The 21,332-nt window shown below is 49.2% G+C and overlaps 1 protein-coding gene across 1 annotated transcript; it reads right to left on the reverse strand.

Moving 5' to 3' along the window:
* Positions 1 to 5,340: 5,340 nt before the first annotated feature.
* On the reverse strand, positions 5,341 to 19,345 carry LOC102455469 (opsin-5). Its single transcript, XM_006120664.5, has 4 exons — positions 18,983 to 19,345; positions 13,985 to 14,278; positions 12,463 to 12,794; positions 5,341 to 9,655 (listed from the first exon to the last, which is right to left on the reverse strand). The coding sequence occupies exons 1-4, from the start codon at positions 19,053 to 19,055 to the stop codon at positions 9,308 to 9,310; spliced, it is 1,047 nt and encodes a 348-aa protein (XP_006120726.2). The 5' UTR covers positions 19,056 to 19,345; the 3' UTR covers positions 5,341 to 9,307.
* Between the last annotated feature and the right edge of the window lie 1,987 nt (positions 19,346 to 21,332).

A 21,332-nucleotide genomic window follows, 5' to 3' on the forward strand; every position in this document is an offset into this window, starting at 1 on the left:
ACCATCTTTAGTTTCAATGAAATAAGCACAGAAAGTTTCCTTAACTTGTCAAATATTTTTTTAAAAAACTTTCCCTTTTTTGTAGTGGTTTACATCTCACACAGTACTCATGTACTTGCAGTTCCAAATGACTTGTGTGTTCAGTTCGTAACTCTGGGTTCATAACTCTGAGGTTCTGCTGTAGTTCATCCTGGCAAGTGCCAAGACTCCACCTAGCCAAGCTGCTGTAGAATCCATCTCGGCTTTGTGTCTGTCAGTCTCAGGTGAGAGCTGCTATTGCAGACCTGGCCTATGCTGAAGTTAAGTAAATGTAAGGGGCAGCAGAGTGCAGAGCTCTGGCTGTCAGCTCCAGGGGAGTTCTAGCTGTCTGCTCCATGCAGTTTAGATCCTGGAAGGGCTCCTAGTGAAGACACGTCACCAACAGAAAGCGTAATGTGGACATGAACCACTGCAGTAATTACTGTGTTGTCTGTACATCAACTTAATTTAGTTGCATAGGCTGGTCCTCAGTGATAAGAACTGGGCTTACGGCCTCCAGTCACCTTTTGATTTATTTTCCTCCTGCAGAGTTCCCTTGCTCAGAGCATCCTATCAAGTGTTCATTATGCAGCTATTAGGGCTTCCTTTGTATTTGACGATTCTCCATTGTCCTTAGCAACCCAATTATATAATGAGAATATAAGAACAGCCATACTGGGTCAGACCAACAGTCCATCAACCCATTAGTCTGTCTGCCGACAGTGGCCAATACCAGATGCCCCAGACGGAGGGGACACAACAGGTAGTATTCACATGATCGCTCCCCTGTCACCCACCTCCAAAGAAACAGACTAGGGATACCATGCCTACCTTTCCTGGATAATAGCCATTGATGGACCTATCCTCCATGGCTACATCTAGACTGCAAGCCTCTTTCAAAACCCCAGACTAACATGGCTACATTTCTATCACTCTTTCAAAAGGCTTTTTCGAAAGTATCTTTCGAAAAAGCCTCTTTTGAGAGAGAGCATCTAGACTACAACCAGTACTTTTCGAAAAAGCGAGCTGCTTTTTTTGAAAGAGAGCACTCAGGCAGTCTGCATTACATAGCACTATTTTTCGAAAGAGCACTTTCAAAAAAAGGCATTATTCCTCATAAAACAAGGTTTTCTGCTGTCGAAAAGACTGCTACGTTCGTTTGATTTACTTTCTAAAGAACGCAGCAGCAGTCTAGACGCAGGGGAAGTTTTTTCAAAAAGCCACTTTTAAAAAAAAAAAACCTGTAGTCTAGACACACTTCATGAATCAATCTAGCTCTTTTTTGAACCCTGTTAAAGTACTAGACTTCACCACATCCTCTGGCAAGGAGTTCCACAGGCTGACTGTGCACTGAGTGAAGGAAAACTTCCTCTTGTTTTCCCAAGAAAACTTCCTAATCCCAGACCCTTACATGAAACAACCCAGCTTGTCTTTTGTTCTACACCAAAAGCAGCATTTTAACCCTTCTGTACCCCCAAGCTAGCAATGGCAAAGTGATGAATACAGAGTCCTTAAGAGAGTTTCTAAAAAATATCAGACAGTTCCCTCGTTGGTCACAAAGATCCAACTGTTCTAACCCATTTACAACCTCACCCCATTTCATGCTTTTGTTTGACGCCTTTACAGACTGTCACATTTTACTAAGAGATTACAAGCTCTCTGGTACCAGAGCTAGTATCTTGTCTTGTTTTTGTAATCTGTGAGAGGCTCAACAACAATTTCCTTTATGTCAAGTGAAGTCTCCTGCAGCTGGATAAACTACTTGCTGAATTTACAAATCCCATCAATAGCATCTCCTGCTGGCTTTGAGGATTGAAATTGATGAAATCTTTAATTAAAATAGGCTGTCTGATGGAGTGTGTGCACATGGTCCTGAGCAGTGCTGCATTCTTTTGATCTTAAAGTTAACAATATTGATCCCAACCAAAAACTTTGCCTCTGGATTATGTATTCAGTTGATTCTCTTCAGGAGAGGCCTATGGGCCCGTGTCAGTGTCTGCTCCTGGACTCCCAAGTCGTGACAGAAGTAAAACACGCTTCCTTCGTCCTTCTTAGGATGGGATGTAGCCTCCTGGCCAGTGCCCAGGCCTAGCCATAGTGTTCCATGCATTTGTGACTTCTGTCTTCAATTACTGCATTGCTTTGATTCCTTTCTCAGGCCTGGCCTACACTAGAGTTATGAAAATGTATGGGATAGCAGGGCTCAGAGCTCTGGCTGTCGGCTGCATATGCTTTCCTGCCCCTCCTCAGTTATGATCCAGCTGTGTTTTCACTGAGGCTAGCCTGCTAGCCAACGTACATCTCCTGTTTCATCTGATCTGTAATGGAGTCTCTTTTCAAAACCTTTTACACCCTCTGTGCCGCCATCTGTTCCCATTGAAGTCAATGACAAAATTCCTGTTGACTTCAGTGGCAGTAGACACCAGCCACAGCCCAGGGAGGAATTGTTCCAGCCGGGCTGCAGCAGCATAGGCCCAGAGTGCCCCCTCTTTATTTGGGTAAACTTCACACTTACAGGGTTAATCAATTAAATGGGATTTTACATCCCTAATTCATACTTCAATAAACCCACAGCAGTAAGCCTCAGAGCCAGGGTGAGGAGGCTTGTAGGGATTGGCTGTGGAGCTGAAAATTGCAGTGTGTGTGGTTGGGTTGGAACTTGGGCTCAAAGACCCTACCATCTGAGCCCAAATGCTTACAGCCTTATCCCCAGAGCTAGTCAGCTGGCCCCAGGCCAACTTATGGGTATTTTACTGCAGCATGGATGAAGGCAAGTGCTATCCCAAAAGTTCTCGTGCCTTTAGAGCTAGTAGATTTTTATGGAAAAGTTAGTTGAAAAGCCCTTCTTCCAAACATCATAGTGTCACCACTGTGTGGTGTTCTCAGCTGTAAAATGAGTGACACTGAGATTGCTACTGATGAGTGCAGAGCCAGATTGTAAACCACCTATTCACAGTGATGAACTGTTACTTTCAGAGGGGTCTCTAACAGGTGAGAAATTGTTCACCCATGTGACACAAAGGCACATGATCTGACCCTTAGACTGTGTCTAGACTACATCCCTCTTTCGGCAGAGGGATGTAAATTAGACACATAGAAATTGCAAACAAAGCGGGGATTTAAATATCCCGTGCTCCATTTGCATAATTGCGTTATGGCACTATTTCGAAATAGGCCTCAGAGTGAGGGGTCATTTTCCATCCTGGAAAGGCCAGTTCTCTCCTACAGCCATTCCCCATCCTCAAACAAATTCTTCTATCTACTCGCTGTCTTTTTTTTCTCCCCTCCTTTTTTTTCTTTTTTTCCTCTCCCTCCCTCCCCCCACTCCCTTTTCCCTTATTTATTCTGTGAATGGCAAGCTAACTACAAAAGCAACTTCTCCTCTCTTGGTATTCACACCTCCAGATCAGCTGCTAGAAGTGGGCCTCATCCTCCCCGACTGAATTAACCTCGTTATCTCTAGTCTGAATCTGGCCTGCATATTTATACCTGTCTCTGGATATTTCCACTACATGCATCTGATGAAGTGGGTCTTTGCCCACGAAAGCTTATGCTCCAATACATCTGTTAGTCTATAAGGATACATCTGTTAGTCTATAAGGATACATCTACACTGCATCCCTAGTTCGGACTAGGGATGCAAATGGAGACGACCAAAGTAGTTAATGAAGCGGGGCAGAGATCACAGCTGAAGGACTCTCTGCATGTTGGGTCCTTCAAAGTATTTGAATGCTTCAATATCTTTGATATAGGTGAGAGGATTATTCTAAGAGGGGTGGTTGAGATTCTGTGGCCTGCACTGTGCAGGGGGTCAGACTAGATGATCATAATGGTCCCTTCTGACCTTAAAGTCTATGAGTCTATGAGTCTATGATCTCGCCGGCGCGCTACTTCGAATCACAGCTGTTTCAAACCAGGAAGTGCGCGCCGGGACGCGCTAGTTCGGACTAAAGCCCTTAGTCTGAACTAACGTTACTCCTCATTTTTTGAGGAGTAACGTTAGTTTGGACTAAGGGCTTTAGTCCGAACTAGTGCGCCCCGGCACGCGTTTCCTGGTTTGAATCAGCTGTGACTCGAACTAGCGCGCCGGCGAGATCATGTTAATGAAGCGCGGAATATTTAAATCCCCGCTTCATTAACTACTTTGGTCGTCTCCATTTGCAGGCCTAGTCCGAACTAGGGATGCAGTGTAGACGTACTCTAAGGTACTACAGGACTCCTTGTTGCTTAAATAGATTAAGGTGCTTATCTATGTTGCTAGAGAGATTTCATGAGACGGTCAGTAGTTCCTAAGCAAGCTAGAAGCCTAACTCCCATGGATTTTGGAGGGATTTATGCAGCCAACTTGCTTAGGTGTTACTGAAAATCTGAAAATACCCATCTGCACCTGCAGGTGCCTAAATACCTGTAAACATTTGTGGCCCAAAGTGACTCCTCTAGGGCCACAGTTTAATTGTTTGAATTACTGCAAACACAGCAGGCTAGATTCATGTCTAGTGTAACTCTATGGAAATCCCTCATACGGCAGTAGTGGTATAACACAAGCTGGCTTAGTGAGACCACAACACGCTCAGGAGGCAGTTTGTTTGATTAATTGGTGGTGGGGAGGAGGCATCCCTCTCTGAAGCCTGCATTTTACTTTTGAAATAGTCCTTGCTCATCCATTGATCCTTTATGTCTTCTCCTGAACGGATGCTGCTCCTGACAGGCATCTCAGCTGCAGCTATTGACAGGATTTAGCTACAGCCATGCGCATAATTGACCTGAACCTACTGACTTCTCAAGAAGTGAGACCATCACTGCTTCATTATCTGCCCTTTACCTGGCTCCCACTATGGATCAGATTAATCACCATTGGGTTTATTTTTAACTTTGATCATTCAAGCAAACCAGTCACTCCTATGGGTAGCTGAGTGCACTTCAGTTTCCTGTTAGGACAAAGGGTTTCCCTACTCCCTTACAAAAGGTTGAGCTTTTCAAAAGCCACTGTGAGAGTTAGCAGCACCAGTCCTCCTGAGTCACCTGATGCATACGCTTACCTGATAGTTAGTCCTAGGACTATGACTCCTAGACAGAGTACTTTATGTGGAGACTGTTCTGCTTTCCCCACTTCAGGTTGGTCAGCGTATGGGACTTTTTTTTCCCCCAGCATGTGTTTCTGGAGGCTATCCCTTTAAATCTGGCAGAGAAGCAGCTTTGCTTCTCAAGTGGCTATTGTGTAACTGGCTCTGCTTGCTGGATCTGGTTTATTTGAATTATTGGGGTTAATTCCCTTATTTGCACTACCCAGCTTACATGGACATTGAGCAGGAAGGCATGAATTTCACTACAAAACCTAGCTCATTGCTTCCTTGATCTAGCTTCAGAGTTAATGACGTGTGCCATTGTGCCTGTATTTCCCCCTCCATGGTCCACTAAAGGCACCCTCTTCAGGCTTCTGGCTCCCAGCTGTCACCTATGTTGGGTGGGGTTTCAGGTGTTACTCCCAAGTCCTGACTAGTGATTTTAAGGCTGCACAGCTCCCTGCTTTACACTGTGCTATTCCCAGCAAGTCAGATTGCCTAAACAGGCCTGCACCTCTGAAGACTATAACCAGTGTGTTGCCAACAGTTATGTTACTATATCGCTCTTTTGAAGCAAGCACATTTATTCTTAAGGTAAAAGTATTACAAAGAAACCCTATTAAAACAATACAAGAGCCCACATGCATGCTAGAAGGCTCACCAGAGGTCCCAACAATTCCAGCCTAGGGCTCTGCAAGGTTTTAGTCGTCAAACCCACAGCAGAGTTTTCCCTATGGTTACAAGTTCAGCTGTAGTAGACCCAGAATGAGAACTGAACAGATCAGCCATTTCTTTATACAGCTTGGGCCTTTGAGCTTGGTCTTCCATAACAGCCTGTGACCAACTCCTTTGGCCAAAGCTCTGAAAGGCAAGGGTTTTACATAACCAGAGGTGGGAACTTTCATTAACCTCTCCCTAGGGATTCTCCAGGAGATCCACTTAATACTGATAGACCTAAAAGTCCATATTTTTCAGGCACGTTTTCAATATAGTCATTTGAACTCCTCATTTCTACCTGTGTCACATCTCCCTCCTCAGGAGTTCACTTAGGGGGTGTCTAGATTGCACCCTTAGCGTGAAATAAGTTGCGCAATTTGAGCTGCACAAATAGCTTATTTGGAGTTAATTTTGAAAAAGCTAATTTTGTAATTTGGTGCTGTCTACACAGCGCCATATTTTGAAATAAACCGCTATTGTGAAATGTCCCTTAATCCTTGTGGAATGATGTTTACAGGAACATCAGAATAGCGAGCCCATTATATTTCAAAATAAGGGGCTTGTTTCAAAGACAAGGAATAGCTATTTTGACATACCAGAAGTATCCCAAAATAGCACTGCAGTGCAAACGTATCCTTATGGTGTCAGTGAATAATGCATAAGCTAATACAATTTGGCTACATCTACACTGCAAGTTTTTGCAGCAGCAAATATGCTAATGAGGGACTCATTTGCATGAGTCGTGATCTCAATTGCATATTTTCTGCCGTTTCTTTTTGCGCAATACTAGGTCAGGCCAATAGTTCATCTAACTCAATATCCTGGCTCCCAACAGAGACCAATGCCAGAAGCCTCAGAGAGAATAAACAGAACAGGACGACTATTGCGTGAAACCCCCCATTGTCCATTCCCAGCCTCCGGCAGTCAGGGACCTAAGGAAACCCAGACTGTTGGGTATCATCACTGGCCATTGATGGACCTTGAACCCCTAAATGAACTCACCAAATCTGTATTTGCACTCAGTTACAGTTTTGGCCTTCGCAATATCTAAGGGCCATGAGTTTCTGGGTCTTGTGTTATATGAAGAAGCAAATAACACTTTCTTGCTTACTTTCTCCACGCCATTCATCATTGTATAGATTTTATATTCCCCTTCGATATTTCTTTTCCAAGATGTACAATCTCAGTCTTTTTAATCTCTCCTCAGCTGTTCCATACCCCGGATCATTTTTGTTGCCCTTCTCTGTCCCTTTTCATTTCTAATATATCGATTTTTAACATGGGTTTGTAGGGTGAGACAATTAGCAACTCTATCTGAGACCAGCAGTAGGGCTGCCAGCCGGGGGGTCGGGCTGGCCAGCTCTGGGGCTGGGCAGGCAGTGGGAGTCTTCCAGCTGCAGGGAAGGGGGACATGGCTCTGGTGTGCAGGGGAGTGGACGTGGGTGGAAAGAGCTAGATCAGTGGGCTAACATTCCCAAAGGGGGAGGGGAAGTATTCACTTGCCATCCATGTTATTAACCAGTTAGGATCCATCAGAGGACTGCCCATCTTATCCCATGGCAGCTTACTTTACTTCAGAGCCTTTGGTGAGGGATCTTGTCAAAGGCTTTCTGAAAGTCCAAGAATCCTATACAGTAATTCCTCATTTAACACTATAGATAGGTTTCCGAAAATGATCGTGTTAAGTGAAAATGTGTTATGCGGGGTCAATTTTCCCATTGAAAATAATGGAAAAGGTGGGGGTTGCATTTCAAGTGGTGGTATCTGTTGGGACTGGGACAAAAGGTTGGAGGAGAAAGGAGACTGGGTTACAGCAGGGAGGAGAGGTGTTTGGTTCTGGGGAAGGGGAGGAAAGAAGAGGGGGATTGGGTTGGGAGTATGCCCCTGTGATGGGTCTGTCGGGACCCGCACTACGTCCGGCGAGGGGGGTCACTGGGGAACAGCACGGCAAGCGGCGAACCCTCCGCTGCTTTGCAGGGAGGAGGGGGAAGCCCCACGTAGCCACCAGCAATAGGCCAGCTGGGGAAATCGTGTTATTCCGGGATCGTGTAATTCAAAAAACGTTCCCTAAAAGAAAATCATGCTATCGTGAAAACGTGTTAAGTGGGCACATGTTAAATGAGGAATTACTGTATCCAGTGGATCATCCTTATCTACATATTTGCTGAATCCTAATGGTTTCCTTTGATAAAAGCCAAGTTGACTCTTCCCCCAAGAAATCGTGTTCATCATGGCTATGTCTACACAGCAAAGAAAAACCATCGGAGCCGACTCTGGCTCAAGGGGCTTGCGCTGTGAGGCTGTTTCATTGCTATGTAGACTTCTGGGCTCCAGCTGCGATTTAAAGGGCAGGGGGCTCCAAGCTCTGCTGAGAGAACTGGGCCCTTTTGAAGCCCCAGGGCAGTTGTCCCTTTTGTCCCCGTCCTGTCAGCAGGCCTGCCCACAGGGGCCTGAGACTCCTCTGAGTCGAGCCATTGACTCCAATGAAATCACTCCCAATTTACACTACACTTAGCAGAGAATCAAGCCTGCTCTGCGGCTAGGAGAGACTCGATGCTCCGTCCTCAGCAGGGAGCTGCTGCTATCCCTGAGGGAGACATACCCATCCCCCAGCCAGGCAGCTCCATGTGAAGAGCCCTGAGCCCCTGGATAGGGCTTATTAAGCGGCTGTGGGGCCGTTCTGCCGCGCAGCTTAGAGAGAACCTTGGACAGCAGAGCCGACAGCCTCCATAGACTCCTTGGCAACGTGGGGAGAGGACCTGGCTCTGTGATCTTGGAAGGGGTGAGGCTGAGGGCAGCAGGGGCAGGACTGAGGGCAGCTGGCCCTCAGCACTGCCAGGAGCCTGGTGCGCTCCTCCCCTTTCCAGTCCTTAATGCTGCTTGGAGCATGTGGCCTGTTGCTCCAACACCAATTTAAACAGGCTTGGGGCTCAGCCACCATTACTGTTGCTGTGGTGGTGGCCAGAGCCTTAGGCCCCTTTGATTCACCCAGCCCTGGGGCAATTACCGCTTTTGCACCCCCTCCCCATTGTCGGTGGACCTAGCTGAGGAAGTGGCATCTTCTCGTCCTCCTTTGCTTAAAGGCCTCTCATTTGAGTGGGGTCGACTTCCAGTATTCTCAGTTGTTTTCTCTTGAGGCACAGCCACGAGCTGCACAAAGATTCCAGCATCAAGTCAAGAACATAGGAAAAAAAATTAAAACCAGTCAATTGTTTTTCAAACGTAGTTCTTATTCCTCTGCAGTAGTTAAGCTGAAGCTAGTTTGGTTTGGTTTAGGGCAGGGAGGAAGCCACTGAGATTGGAATTTTCATAAAGTGAATGTCTTTCAAAAACCCCCTCTTCCCGAGCTGCTTAACGTTAAAAAAAGAAATCATGGTTCCTTACAATATTTCACGTGATTCACAGTGGCAATTTATTTTAACATACATGACAGCCCTCCAAGTGCTGATTCCCTATCATACAGGATGAAGTAGGCTTTTCCGCTGTGTTAGTAAAGCCAGCTCTGCTGCTCATTGGCTTGAGGCCTCCTGGTTGTTTGCCTTTGCGGCTGGACAAGCTCGCAAGTTTTCTCTCGCCAGCCACACCATCGACATGGGGCTTTCGATGGAGTTCTCCGTGTTAAAGAAGTGAACTCGCCAGCCAGAGCAGCACTTCATTTGCTTAATTTCACGCCGGAAAGTTTTGCTGAAGACGTAGTAGATGAAAGGGTTATAAGCCGTTGACGACTTAGCAAACAGACAGGGCAATAGCGTAAGGACAGGATGTAGGGAGCTGCTGGAGTTGAAGATGGACCAGAAGCTGACTGCTGCGTACGGCATCCAGGCACCAAGGAATCCGACGCTTACAAGCACAGCCATCTGAAAAAGGCAGAGCGTGTTCAGTCCTCAGTTAACACCGCTATCCCTCTACCCTGCCTGGGTTATGTCATAGGAGAACCAGAGAGCCTGGTCCATGTGGGAGAAGGGATCCTGAACAACTCTTATGAGGCACTGCTGGATCAAAATATTTCAGTTTTCCATATACCACGTGGATGTGTCTAGACCACAGGGTTGTTTCGAAAAAAGTGGCCTTTTTTCAAAAAAACTTCCCCTCCATCTAGACTGCTCCCGCGTTCTTTCAAAAGTAAATAAAAAGAAAAAGCGGCAGTTTTTTCAACCGCGGAAAACCTCGTTTTATGAGGAAGATCGCCTTTTTTTGAAAGTGCTCTTTTGAAAAATGGCGCTATGTAATGCAAACTGTGCTTTTTTGAAAGAGAGCATCCAGGATGCGAGCCGCTTTTTTGAAAATACTGGTTGTAGTCTAGACGCTCTTTTTTGAAAGAGGCTTTTTCAAAAGTATCTTTTGAAAAAGCCTCTTTCGAAAGAGGCTTGCATTCTAGACGTAGCCACAGAGAAGACACTTTTAATGAGCAGCTTTATTTAGTCAACACCCCAATTTTTTGTACAAAAAAAAAGTTGTGATGGAAAACTTTCAACCAGCTTTACTCAGCACCATCTGGTCTCTATGTCCATTAAAAATTCTGTAGGGCTACAAGGCAGACCCGACTCAAAATGATACATTAATATATTTGACACCCATTCCAGCATGACTGGAGATACAAACATACAAGCATAAATCAGGGGCACTGTTGTATCTTGTAGGTCTAAGGGGCAGGAAAGCATATGAGTTATATAATTCATGGCTGTGCAGTCATGCTGTTGAAACCAATGTGATTCCAAATGCTCTCTGGTTGTCTGCCCATACTGTTTAGTTCAATTTATAGAACAAGTTAATGCATTGAGGCTGAAACATGGCAAGTGGTCCTGACTCTGTGGCAGGACAACTCCTGAGGGCAGGCGCTGCACCCTTGTGAGGGGTGTGTACCCCACACCGGCAGAGTGTGTGTTAGCTGATCCAGAGAGCAATTTGAGCCCTGGCTGCACCGGGAAGGTGGACCAAGCCTAATTTAGGCTTGAGGCCCACTGGGAAGGAGCTAGGTGGCTAATAGAGGGGAAGGATGTCAGGGCAGTGGAAGAGAGGCAGGCAACGCTGAGGGGAGAAGGTCTAAGAGATCTTCATTTGGGAAAAGAATCCAGGCAAAGGTCAGGTAAGCTACCGAGAGGGATGGAAGGGCCTGTGATGGAAGGACAGGAAGTGACTCTCCAGGGAGAAAAGCCCAGGATGGGTTGCTTGCTAAAAGAGTCTGAACAGTCTGTGACGTCCTCAGAAGTGGACTGAGATAAAGGGCTGAGGGACAGGCCAAGGCAGGAAATGCTGCAGGGAAGTAGCAAGGCACTTGAGGGAGCAGACCTCAGCTGCTTGCTACAGGGTCCCTGAACTGGAATGCAGAAGAGAGGGTGGGCCTGGGGCCTATAGCTGGCCACCAAGGACAGTGGTGTGAAATCCCCCCCATCCATACACGGAGTAAAGATGATTGAAACCCCTGAGACAAGGGATGTAGGATCCACTGGACTCAGAGTCCGAGGCTGAAGACCTGGCCTGAGATCATCATAGAATCATAGAGCTGGAAGAGGCTGCAGGAGGTCATTGAGTCCAGCCCCCTGCCCTAGGCAGGGTCAATCCCAACTAAATCAACCCAGCCAGGGCTTTGTCAAGGTGAGACTTAGAAACCTCTAGGTCTGGAGATTCCACCACTTCCCTAGGTAACCCATTCCAGTGCTTCACCGCCCTCCTAGGGAAATAGTTTTTCCTAATATCCAACCTAGACCCCCGCACTGCAACTTGAGACCGTTGCTCCTTGTTCTGCATCCGTCACTACTGAGAACAGCCTCTCTCCATCCTCTTTGGAACCCCCCCTTCAAGAAGTTGAAGGCTGCTCTCAAATCCCTCCTCACTCTTCTCTTCTGCAGACTGAACAAACCCAAATCCCTCAGCCTCTCCTCATAAGCCACGTGCTCCAGCCTCAATGACCATTTTTTGAAGGCTCTGTTCCACCAGGAAGGGTCCGAACTTGACCTGGCTGGGGGGCCAAACCCCAGGAGAACCAGACTCCCACAGGGCCAGATTGGCGCTCGGCAGCGGGCACCGAGGGAATAGAGCCTGTCTCGCTTGCGGACAAGGGGCAGGGGATGCGCTGACCAGGGCATCAACGCACAAGGCATGAGTGTGTCTAACATGCATCATCTACCCTTGGGATGGGAGGCCAACTCGATCTTAATGGCAAGATCAGAGCGTTTATCATTTATCGGAGCATTAACCAAACCCCTGTGAACCCTCCTTTCTGAACTGATGAATGCTGACAGGTGCTCATGTCACAAAGCCCAGAACTCTGGAATGGCACTAATTGGATTGCCTTGGTAGCCGTCTCAGCTGAGGCTAAGAAATGAATGCAGCTGGAAGCTGACGCTGTCCAAGGTGGGGGATGGGTAGAACAAAGTATGCAAATAGCTGCTGAACTATGGGGTAGAATCGTGCAGTAACGACTTTCTCCCAGGAGTAATTCTCCCAGGAGTAATTTCTCCCAGGAGTAGGTACCAATGCTGTTATTACTTCTTTCTATTACAAGAATTCCTGTCTAGGACACTGCCTCTCTCGCTAGGAGAGGCTGCCACAGCTGCAGTCAGAGGGCTTGAGGAGATCAGGGCAACTAGAAGGGTATCTCCCGGTGGAGTCCTGAATCTTCACCCAGGGCTCCTGCTTACTTTGCTGTGTTCTGGTCACTCACCAGTGTCAGCCTCCTCTCCATCTTTGCCGCGTTCGGGATCCTGTCAAAGTTCTGTATCTCCTGGTACGTTTTGTGAACCTTCCACGCGATGCCCAGGTAACAGCTGAGGATGGTCAATGCAGGTAGGAGTGTGCACAGAACGAACATGCTCAGGATAAAAGAGAAGCCGTTGGAGGAGTTGTGGAATTCGCTCCATGCTATCGTGCAGGAGATGCCAAACGGTTCGGGGCCATAATAACCCCAACCCAGCAAAGGCAGGATGGCCCAGAGCAGTGAGCAGAGCCAGATGAACACAATCGAAATGCGAACGGCCTTCTTGTTGATAGTATTGCCTGGAAGAAAAGGAACAGCGAGTCCCTAGGAACCACCAATGGCATGGTGGACTTCCCACAAGACTATTGTCTGTCTCTCATTCGGAAGCCAAGTCTCCTCTCCTATCTGCTTTCTTTATTCGCTTCCCTTTAGTAGCGGCTGACAACACAACATTTAAAACGACAAAGTGCAGCCTACTTGGAAACAGCTGTCAGCAGCCTGCTACAAAGGGGCTCTCAAACAGCTCTGCTCTACTGCACTCTTCCTTCAGGAGACCCCCTGGCTATCACTTTAATGAAACACCCAGCTTCCACCAGCCCAGTGACTGGGGATCTTAAGGTCCCCAAGGAGCAGGGATAAATGAACCTTAAAGGATTCTGAGTTTCAGGACAAATAAGCTCCAGATTCTGGTCCGAAACCCATCACCATGGCATTGCTTGTGTTACAGCAGCACCTAGAGGCCCCATTGGGTTAGGTGCTGTACATACATGCAGTGAGAGACACTGCCTTCCCTCAAGTTATAGCCGACCTAGACGAGCTGGAAAAAGGATGGGAGGAAGGAATTACCTGCATTTAGGAAAGCTGAGGAACACAGGGTTAGGGCCATATTCACCAAAGCACTGAGGTACTGCAGTTCCTGGCTCCTGTGTACCAGGCTGTCTATTGGAATCCTCCATCCCGCATTACGTATGTAAAGAGAGAAGCCTCAGGAGCCTGCAAATATTTTGCTAGTGTGGGCCCCAGATGACTCATTGTCTTGACCCGCAGGGCCCGAACCTAGATCCACTGGAGCAGGCCTGCTTCACCCCTTCACGTGGCAGCCTGTTGATGAGTGCTGAGCCCAGACCTAGGACTGCCAGTCAGCTTGAAGCTCCACCCCTGAGGTCCTATTGGCAGAGTCCCAGAGCAGCTGATTGGCTGGCCCATCCTATTTAAGCCAGGAATAGGAAGCTGTCTGAACACCTGGGATCCACCCTGACCTGGACTGTGCATCTTGTGCCTCCACCTCCTGATGCTTCCCTGGCCTGACTTTCTGGCATCTTGATCTGGTTTGGCTCCTGACCTCTGATTTCTGGTTCTGATCTCCAGTTTGTCTCCTGCCTCTGACCCCCCTGGTATCCTGACCCAGCTGATTCTCAACTCCTGACTGTGGTCTCCATTAGGTCTGGCTGCCCAGGACCCAGCCTTGACACTCTTTTTTAATACTTACTATTAGATGTGGATGAGCTGGTTACAAGGAACCGGATCACAGCCATCATGCACAAGGTCATCATGCTGGAGACACCGAAGAGGAAACCCATCAGGGCATAGTAGATACAGGACACATCTCCTCCCAGCCAGGCATGGTTCCATGCGGAGGCAATAGCCAGCGGGTACATGCTGATGGCCATTCCCAGATCCGTCACGGCTAAATTTATTATAAGCAGCTCAGGTGACTTGAGATGGGAAGAGCGCTTCACTGCCGCAGCAAGGACTGCTGAATTCCCCAGAATCGTCAGGATCGCTGAGGGGGGCGGGGGGAAACAGTGTGGATAGTTATCATCAGTGTTTTACTAGAAGATTTACCCCATTGCTCAGGTCCTTCAAGGCAGAGGGGAGGTGGAGGAGTCAGGAGTAGGGGTGAGGAGAGGCTCAGGATGCAAGAGTCACTGCAGCGGGTGGGGGCTCAGAGCAAGGGGTTGGGAGGTGGGAGGGGCTCAGAGGAAAGGGGGACTCAAGGGAGAGCATGGGAGACAGCTGCTAGTGCTCCCTGGGGGTGGCCCAGAGTGATGGGGGCTCTGCTGGCCGATCAATGGCTACTCCCCAGGCATGGGCTGGGAACCATGCTGCTGGCTACTCCCCAGGGCTGGGCACTTGCTGCCCCCCTGTGGTCATTCTAGGATATAACTGTGCTTGCTCCCTGCCTCCCCCACCCTTGGTCATTCGTGAGGATAACTGCCCCTGCTATCACAGCCCTCCCTTTCCATTTGGTGAGAAACAATCACATTCCAGATACATCCCATTGTCCCGGAACCACCAAATCCTGACCTTGCTTTAAGTGATGATCAGAGGAAGCTGCATAACTAAGTTGGTGGTCCTAGCTCCTACCGTTTAGGAGACATTCTTGAACAAATGGACTCTCAGAAGACGGATGGACATAGACAGACCGATAGATGCACAAACTCCCTCAAATACAACACTTGATTTTAGCCAAAAGGCCGAGAAGAGATTTGTGGACATTCCAAAGAGGTGTGTGCAGCTTGACACAGCAAAAGACACAACCAGTGCCAGTTGCTGTCCTGAGATTACATTCTGAGAAACAGACACACAGGGGTGCCATTTGTAATGGTGATAGTTGCCCTCTGTCAACACTTTGATTTGCTCCCCCCTCTGAAGCTGCTAGAAGGGGCCCCATCCTCCCTGACTGAACTGACCTCGTTATCTCTAGCCTTACTCTTGATTGGAACTCTGGGTATGTCTACACTACCCCGCTAGTTCGAACTAGCGGGGTAATGTATGCATACCGCACTTGCTAATGAAGCCCGGGATTTGAATTTCCCGGGCTTCATTAGCATAAGCGGGGAGCCGCCATTTTTAAATCCCCGCTGCTTCGAACCCCGTGTAGCGCGGCTACACGGGGCTCGAACTAGGTAGTTCGGACTAGGGTGCCTATTCCGAACTACCGTTACTCCTCGTTTCACGAGGAGTAACGGTAGTTCGGAATAGGACCCTAGTCCGAACTACCTAGTTCGAGCCCCGTGTAGCCGCGCTACACGGGGTTCGAAGCAGCGGGGATTTAAAAATGGCGGCTCCCCGCTTATGCTAATGAAGCCCGGGAAATTCAAATCCCGGGCTTCATTAGCAAGTGCGGTATGCATACATTACCCCGCTAGTTCGAACTAGCGGGGTAGTGTAGACATACCCTCTTTTCTTATGCCTGGATATTTATACCTGCCTCTGGAATTTCCACTACGTGCATCTGACGAAGTGGGTCTTTGCCCATGAAAGCTTATGCTCCAATACATCTGTTAGTCTGTAACAGTGGTCCCCAACCTTTAGAGGCTCCCAGGTGCCCGGGAAGTGGGGCCACTCACGCGCTGGGCGCTCGGGGGCATGCCAGGGGACTGGGATGCTCTTGCACCCGGTGCCGGTGTGTGCCCTAGGGCCGGGGCTGGAGCCGCCCGAGCACCTTGTGCCATGGGCCCGGGGTTGGCGCTGCCACCCGAGCCACGCGCCTGGGGCCGGCACCGGTGCTGCTCGAGCACCGCGCGCCCGAGTGCCTGCATGTGCCCCGGGACTGAGGCCGCCCAAGCGCCGCGCACCCAGCGCCGGTGCGTGTTGCGCGCCTGGGGCCGGCACCTCCCGTGTGCCGGGGGCGGGGCCAGCCCAGGTTGTCGGCGGGTGCCCATGAATGCCCCGGCGGGCGTCATGGCGCCCGCGGGCACCGCGTTGGGGACCACTGGTCTATAAGGTGCCACAGGACTCCTTGTCGCTTTTGCAGATTCAGACTAACACGGATATCCCTCTGATACTAGACCAGCTTAGTACAGGCAGTCCCCGAGTTACGCGGATCTGACTTAGGTCGGATCCGCAGTTACGAACGGGGCACTTCCTCTCCCTGGTCTCGAGCAGACCAGGGAGAGGAAGCAAAGCGGCGGCGGAACGCGCGGCCAGCTGACAGCCCAGACGCGTCTGGGCTGTCAGCTGGCCGCGCACTCCGCTCTGCTCCCCCCCCCGCCCCGTCTGCAGACCAGGGGGAGGGGGAGGGGGAGGGGGAGCAGAGCGGAGCAGAGCAGAGCGGCGGAACGCGCAGCCAGCTGACAGCCCAGACGCGTCTGGGCTGTCAGCTGGCCGCGCGTTCTGCCGCTCTGCTCTACTCTGCCCCCCCTCCCCCTGGTCTGCAGACCTGGGGGACGGGGAGCAGAGCAGAGCAAAGCCGCGGAGCCCGAGGGCAGCAGGATAGCCACGGCGCGTCTGGGCTGTCCCGCTGCCCGCATGTTCTGCCGCTTTGCTCCCCGTCCCCCTGGTCTGCAGACCTGGGGGACGGGGAGCAGAGCAGAGCAAAGCCACGGAGCCCGAGGACAGCAGGATAGCCACGGCGCGTCTGGGCTGTCCCGCTGCCCCAGTGCTCCGCGGCTTTGCTCCGTACGCCTGTGGTACAGCAGCTGGGGCGCTGCCGGTTGGTCCCGTAGCGCCGCTCTGGGTGCCACTGGACCAACCCAGCAGCACCCCAGCTGCTCTGCCCCAGGTGTCCCCTAGTCAGCAGCTGCTGAAAATGACCAGTGGCTGACTACAGGAAGCCCCTGCCCCGGGCTTCCTGGAATCAGCCGCTGATCAGTTTCAGCAGCAGCTGACTTGGGGATGCCTGGGGTTCGTAAGTTGAATCTGTATGCAAGTCAGAACTGGCGTCCAGATTCAGCCACTGTTGAAACTGATCAGTTTCAGCAGCGGCTGAATCTGGACGCCAGTTCCGACTTACATACAGATTCAACTTAAGAACAAACCTACAGTCCCTATCTTATACGTAACCCGGGGACTGCCTGCACATGCAAAAGTATAACTAATCTTGTTCTGACTGGCGTTTCACAAGGCGTTGGACTGAGCTAACTTACATTCTAGGCTGCTTTAATTACGAAAATAGTCAGAAGTTGCAAATCCCTAGAAAAGCAGGCTAGCTGAGCTCAGAGAAGCAGGGGAGGAGATAAAAGTAGAAACCTCCTTCCTTGGAGGATGCTAGCACCTAGCAAACTGCTGCATTCTCGTATCATTTCTCTTGCCAAAATATTACTGCAGAGTGTTCAGAAGCAAACAATCGGGTCTGTGTTTTCTTTTCAAACAAGTATGGATCTGCAGCAAGGAGGCTGATCTTAAGTTTTCCGGTGAACACGCTCTCTAATGCCAGCAATGAAAAAAGGAAACAACAGATACTTGTTATTTACAGTGCCTTCCCTGCAGCTGTAAAAGCAGTGTGCTCAGGAACAAGATGCAGTGATATATTTGAAGGGGAAGGGGCTAGGGAAATTTCCAGCCTCTGAAAAATAAACAGTGTTCCTGTTTCCATAAATCGCCCGCAGGGGGATGTATTTCCCCCTTCTTGATAGCACTTCACATTATCCCTTCCTAAATAAATCTTGACTTACTATTTCCTTTTGTCTGTAGATATGAGACCTATTGTGTGGCTAGGAATTTAGACGGGAGTATAAGGAAGCTAAGCATGTAAATCCTATTGACATTCAATGGCTGTTGGGTACCTAATTCCCTTAAGCTCCCTGGAAAAGCCCAGCCTTAACACAGAGACCACTAAGAAGCTAGTTGGAAGCCTTCAAGAAACCCACAAGTAATCTGGACCCTGACCTGAAGCCACACTCCACGGGGCATGTATGTACTTTGCTGTAAATCTATCTTCAAAAAACACAAATAGACGGCTATACAGAACTCACATGCTAGTTGAAAACCCTCTTGCCCTTTTATATAAGGTTGTGCTATTAAAGCAGAGCTGTTCTTAAGAAGAAATGAGACCCCAAAGCGATTCCAGGATCGGACCAAGGCTGCTTTCCCGTAGGGACTCCCAAAAAACTTCCTCTTTACTCTTGATCCTTAAAGTGACTCATAAAGATCCAGCACTGAGCTGCTGAAAAGGAAGGCAGGTAATGTGTCTGGAATACAGTAGTTAGCAGTCTTGGTGCTGCAGAGAATTCTGCTGGCTGAGTTAATTATTAAAATTAGAGGCAACAAATTCTGGAAGGAATATTAAACATCATACTTCAGGGCTCAAGCCAGTCTCTAAGGATACATCTACACCACAATGTATCCTGAAATAGCTACCCCGTGTCTTTTGAACATGTCTGCTATTTCAGAATATAACAGACATGCTATTTCAGCATCCCTGTAAACCTCATTCTATGAGGGATAAGGGATGTTTCAAAATAGCCTATTTCAAAAGAGAATTGAAATAAGATACGCAATTTGCATAGTGCAAATTGCGTATATTCTTTCGAGCTAAGGGTGTAGTATAGATGCACCCTAAGTATTAAAGACCCGGATAAGATGGGGTGTGGGGTCCGGGGCAGATGCTCCCCTATTTGCCTATTCTTGCAATTTCCTCTGAAGCATCTGATACAGGCCCCGGTCAGAAACAGGACACTGGACTAGGTGGACCCCAGGTCTGATTCAATCTGGCAGTACCTATTCCCTAACAAGCACCAGTGACTGGGGAGGGAGAACTCACCTATGATCAGAAGAAACACGCCTGCTCCGTAATCCACTGTCGGATGGAGTTTGGAAAGGTATTGCTGCTCCATGGCCCCTTGTGGCAGGGGGGAAAGATTTAAATCACAGACAAAGCAATGCTAGTCAGGACGGGGAAGAGGCTCTTCCTCATGGTTTGTCCGGAGTTTGTCCACAGGTCCAGTCGGAGAGAAGGGTGAAGGGTCCCCCCTGTGCATTCTCATCTCGCCATCTCCCCGGGGCTCCCTGGCAGGCGATGAGAGTGGAGCTGGGGAATGTGCTCCTCCCAGAGAGGAGTCAGAGCTCGCCAGTCACCTCTGCACACTCGCAGCCCGACTGGCTCCCAGCGCCTCCCTCCACCCCACTGTTCTGCTCTCTGGCTTGTTAAACAAACTCTCCCTGGCAAATCCCCGCCCAGTGCATTGCAGGAGGCAAAAGCAATTGCAGCTCATCCAACAGCCACTGTAGGGAAATAGATGCTATGAAGCAGGGGACTTTTTTGAGGCATGGGGATGAGAGGACTCAAGTTTCTCTTTGCTCTGCCCTGTTACTAGGCATGGTGTTTACATCTGCAATGCCTGGGGGGGTCACAGTCCCACTCCAGCTGGCAGGGCTTCCAGAGACTAGCACAGGTGAGTACAATTCAGCTGCAGTGCCTGTCGCAGCCAAGACCCAGAATAGATTTGGAGCTGTGTGTAATTCCTAGGGTTGGGCCCAAACTAAAATCCCAGGTCCAAATACCCCAGCCTGCGATTTTGTAGCTGCGATCATGTCCAGATTTTGCAGCTGGCTGCTCTTTGTAGTTGTCCGCACATTGACTCCAAATCAGTATAAATATTCCAGAAAATTGGCTCCAGATCCAAAATGTAGTGCGGATTCTTGTCTAGTCACTTAGATTATGAAGATCCTGATTTTTTTTCAGAAGCACCCTCCGATTCTGTTCGTGCATTTTAAAAATCTGTGGGTTCCATCTTGCAGGTGCCTTTTATAGCAGGGATTGGGAACCTCAGGACTGTGGGCAGGATGTGGCCCTCAGCTTGCCTGGATCTGGCCTCTGAGGCTCAGGGCTCCCCTCTCTCCTGCATTGGGGAACTCACACTGGTGCTCCAGCCCCCCAGCTGCCCCATGGCAGGGCTGGAGCACACAAAATCTACTAGCTTGGGCCCCACTGGGCTCTGGTATGGGAGGGGAATATGGGGAGTGTATTTCTCCTTCTCAGTCAGGGGCCACGTCAGTGAGGGGTGTTTTTTTTTAATTTGTTTTGTTTTGTTTTTTTGCTTCTCACTTATGTGTGACCCCCAAATGATTTTCTGTGGGTCATTGGCTCAAAAAGGTTCCATGCCCCTGTTTTATAGCATTTACTACCAGGTGTGGGAGTGTAGCCAGATAGACAGACATCACATAAGCGCTATAAAAGAGCCCCGGTATTTGTGGCTGCTACGTTGGAGAAAGAATTGAGGTCCTTTTGATCATTAGAGTGTGGTCTAAAGATCCCATCTGCTTGTATATTTGGGGTGTGCCATGGACAGGGGCCAGCCATGCCTCTAGCACTGTCCACAAGATTAGAGCTTCCTTCAGGGACTCCCTGCTGGCTCCCAGTCTCGAGCAGCTCTCACCTGCCCAATTCCTGACTGAACCCTGGACTGTCTCAGTTTCACCCCCCATTTATATGTCCCGGGTGATTGGAGGTCAGCTGACAGTCACAGGTGCACTGAGCTCTTCCTTCTTAAAAGGCCAGCATCGCCCTGTGGGAGGTGCCACAGCCAGACCCCCTCCACAGAGAAGGCTTTGTCCCCAGTTCTCACATGCCCTATCTGGTGCTTTCTGACCTGCCTATTGAATGTGGATCCATGCAGGAAGAGAAAGCAGGGAGGCGTGTCAGGTACCAGCTCCTGCTCTCCAAAGGCCCCTCTCTGTAGGGTCCCACAGGGCTCTGTACTATCCCCTCTTCTCTTTAATATTCCTGTGGCACCACTGGAAAGAGAGTGAGATGCCCTTGACTTAGCTGCCTACAATAGCCTGGGGACACTCCTCTGTAGACCTCCTTCTGATATATGGTTGTGACAATTTTCTTCCACTGTTTGATCTGAGGAAGTGGGTCTGGCCCATGAAAGCTCATCATCTAATAAACCATCTTGTTAGTCTTTAAAGTGCTACATAGTCCTGTATTTTGTTTCAGCAAGACTGAAGTGACACTGATCGGAAAGGAGAAATGCCTGGAAGAGCTGGCCCTGGCTTGCCTCTCCCTTCCATGAAGGTGTATAGCTACAACAGAGCAGTGCAAAAGCCTCAGGTTCCTGTCTGACTCCCGGCTAAGCTGGTAGCAACCGTTTCCAAAAGTGCCTTTTGTC

This window comes from Pelodiscus sinensis, chromosome 3 (assembly GCF_052426305.1).
Source record: "Pelodiscus sinensis isolate ZL-2025 chromosome 3, ASM5242630v1, whole genome shotgun sequence".
NCBI classification, from domain to species: Eukaryota; Metazoa; Chordata; order Testudines; family Trionychidae; genus Pelodiscus; species Pelodiscus sinensis.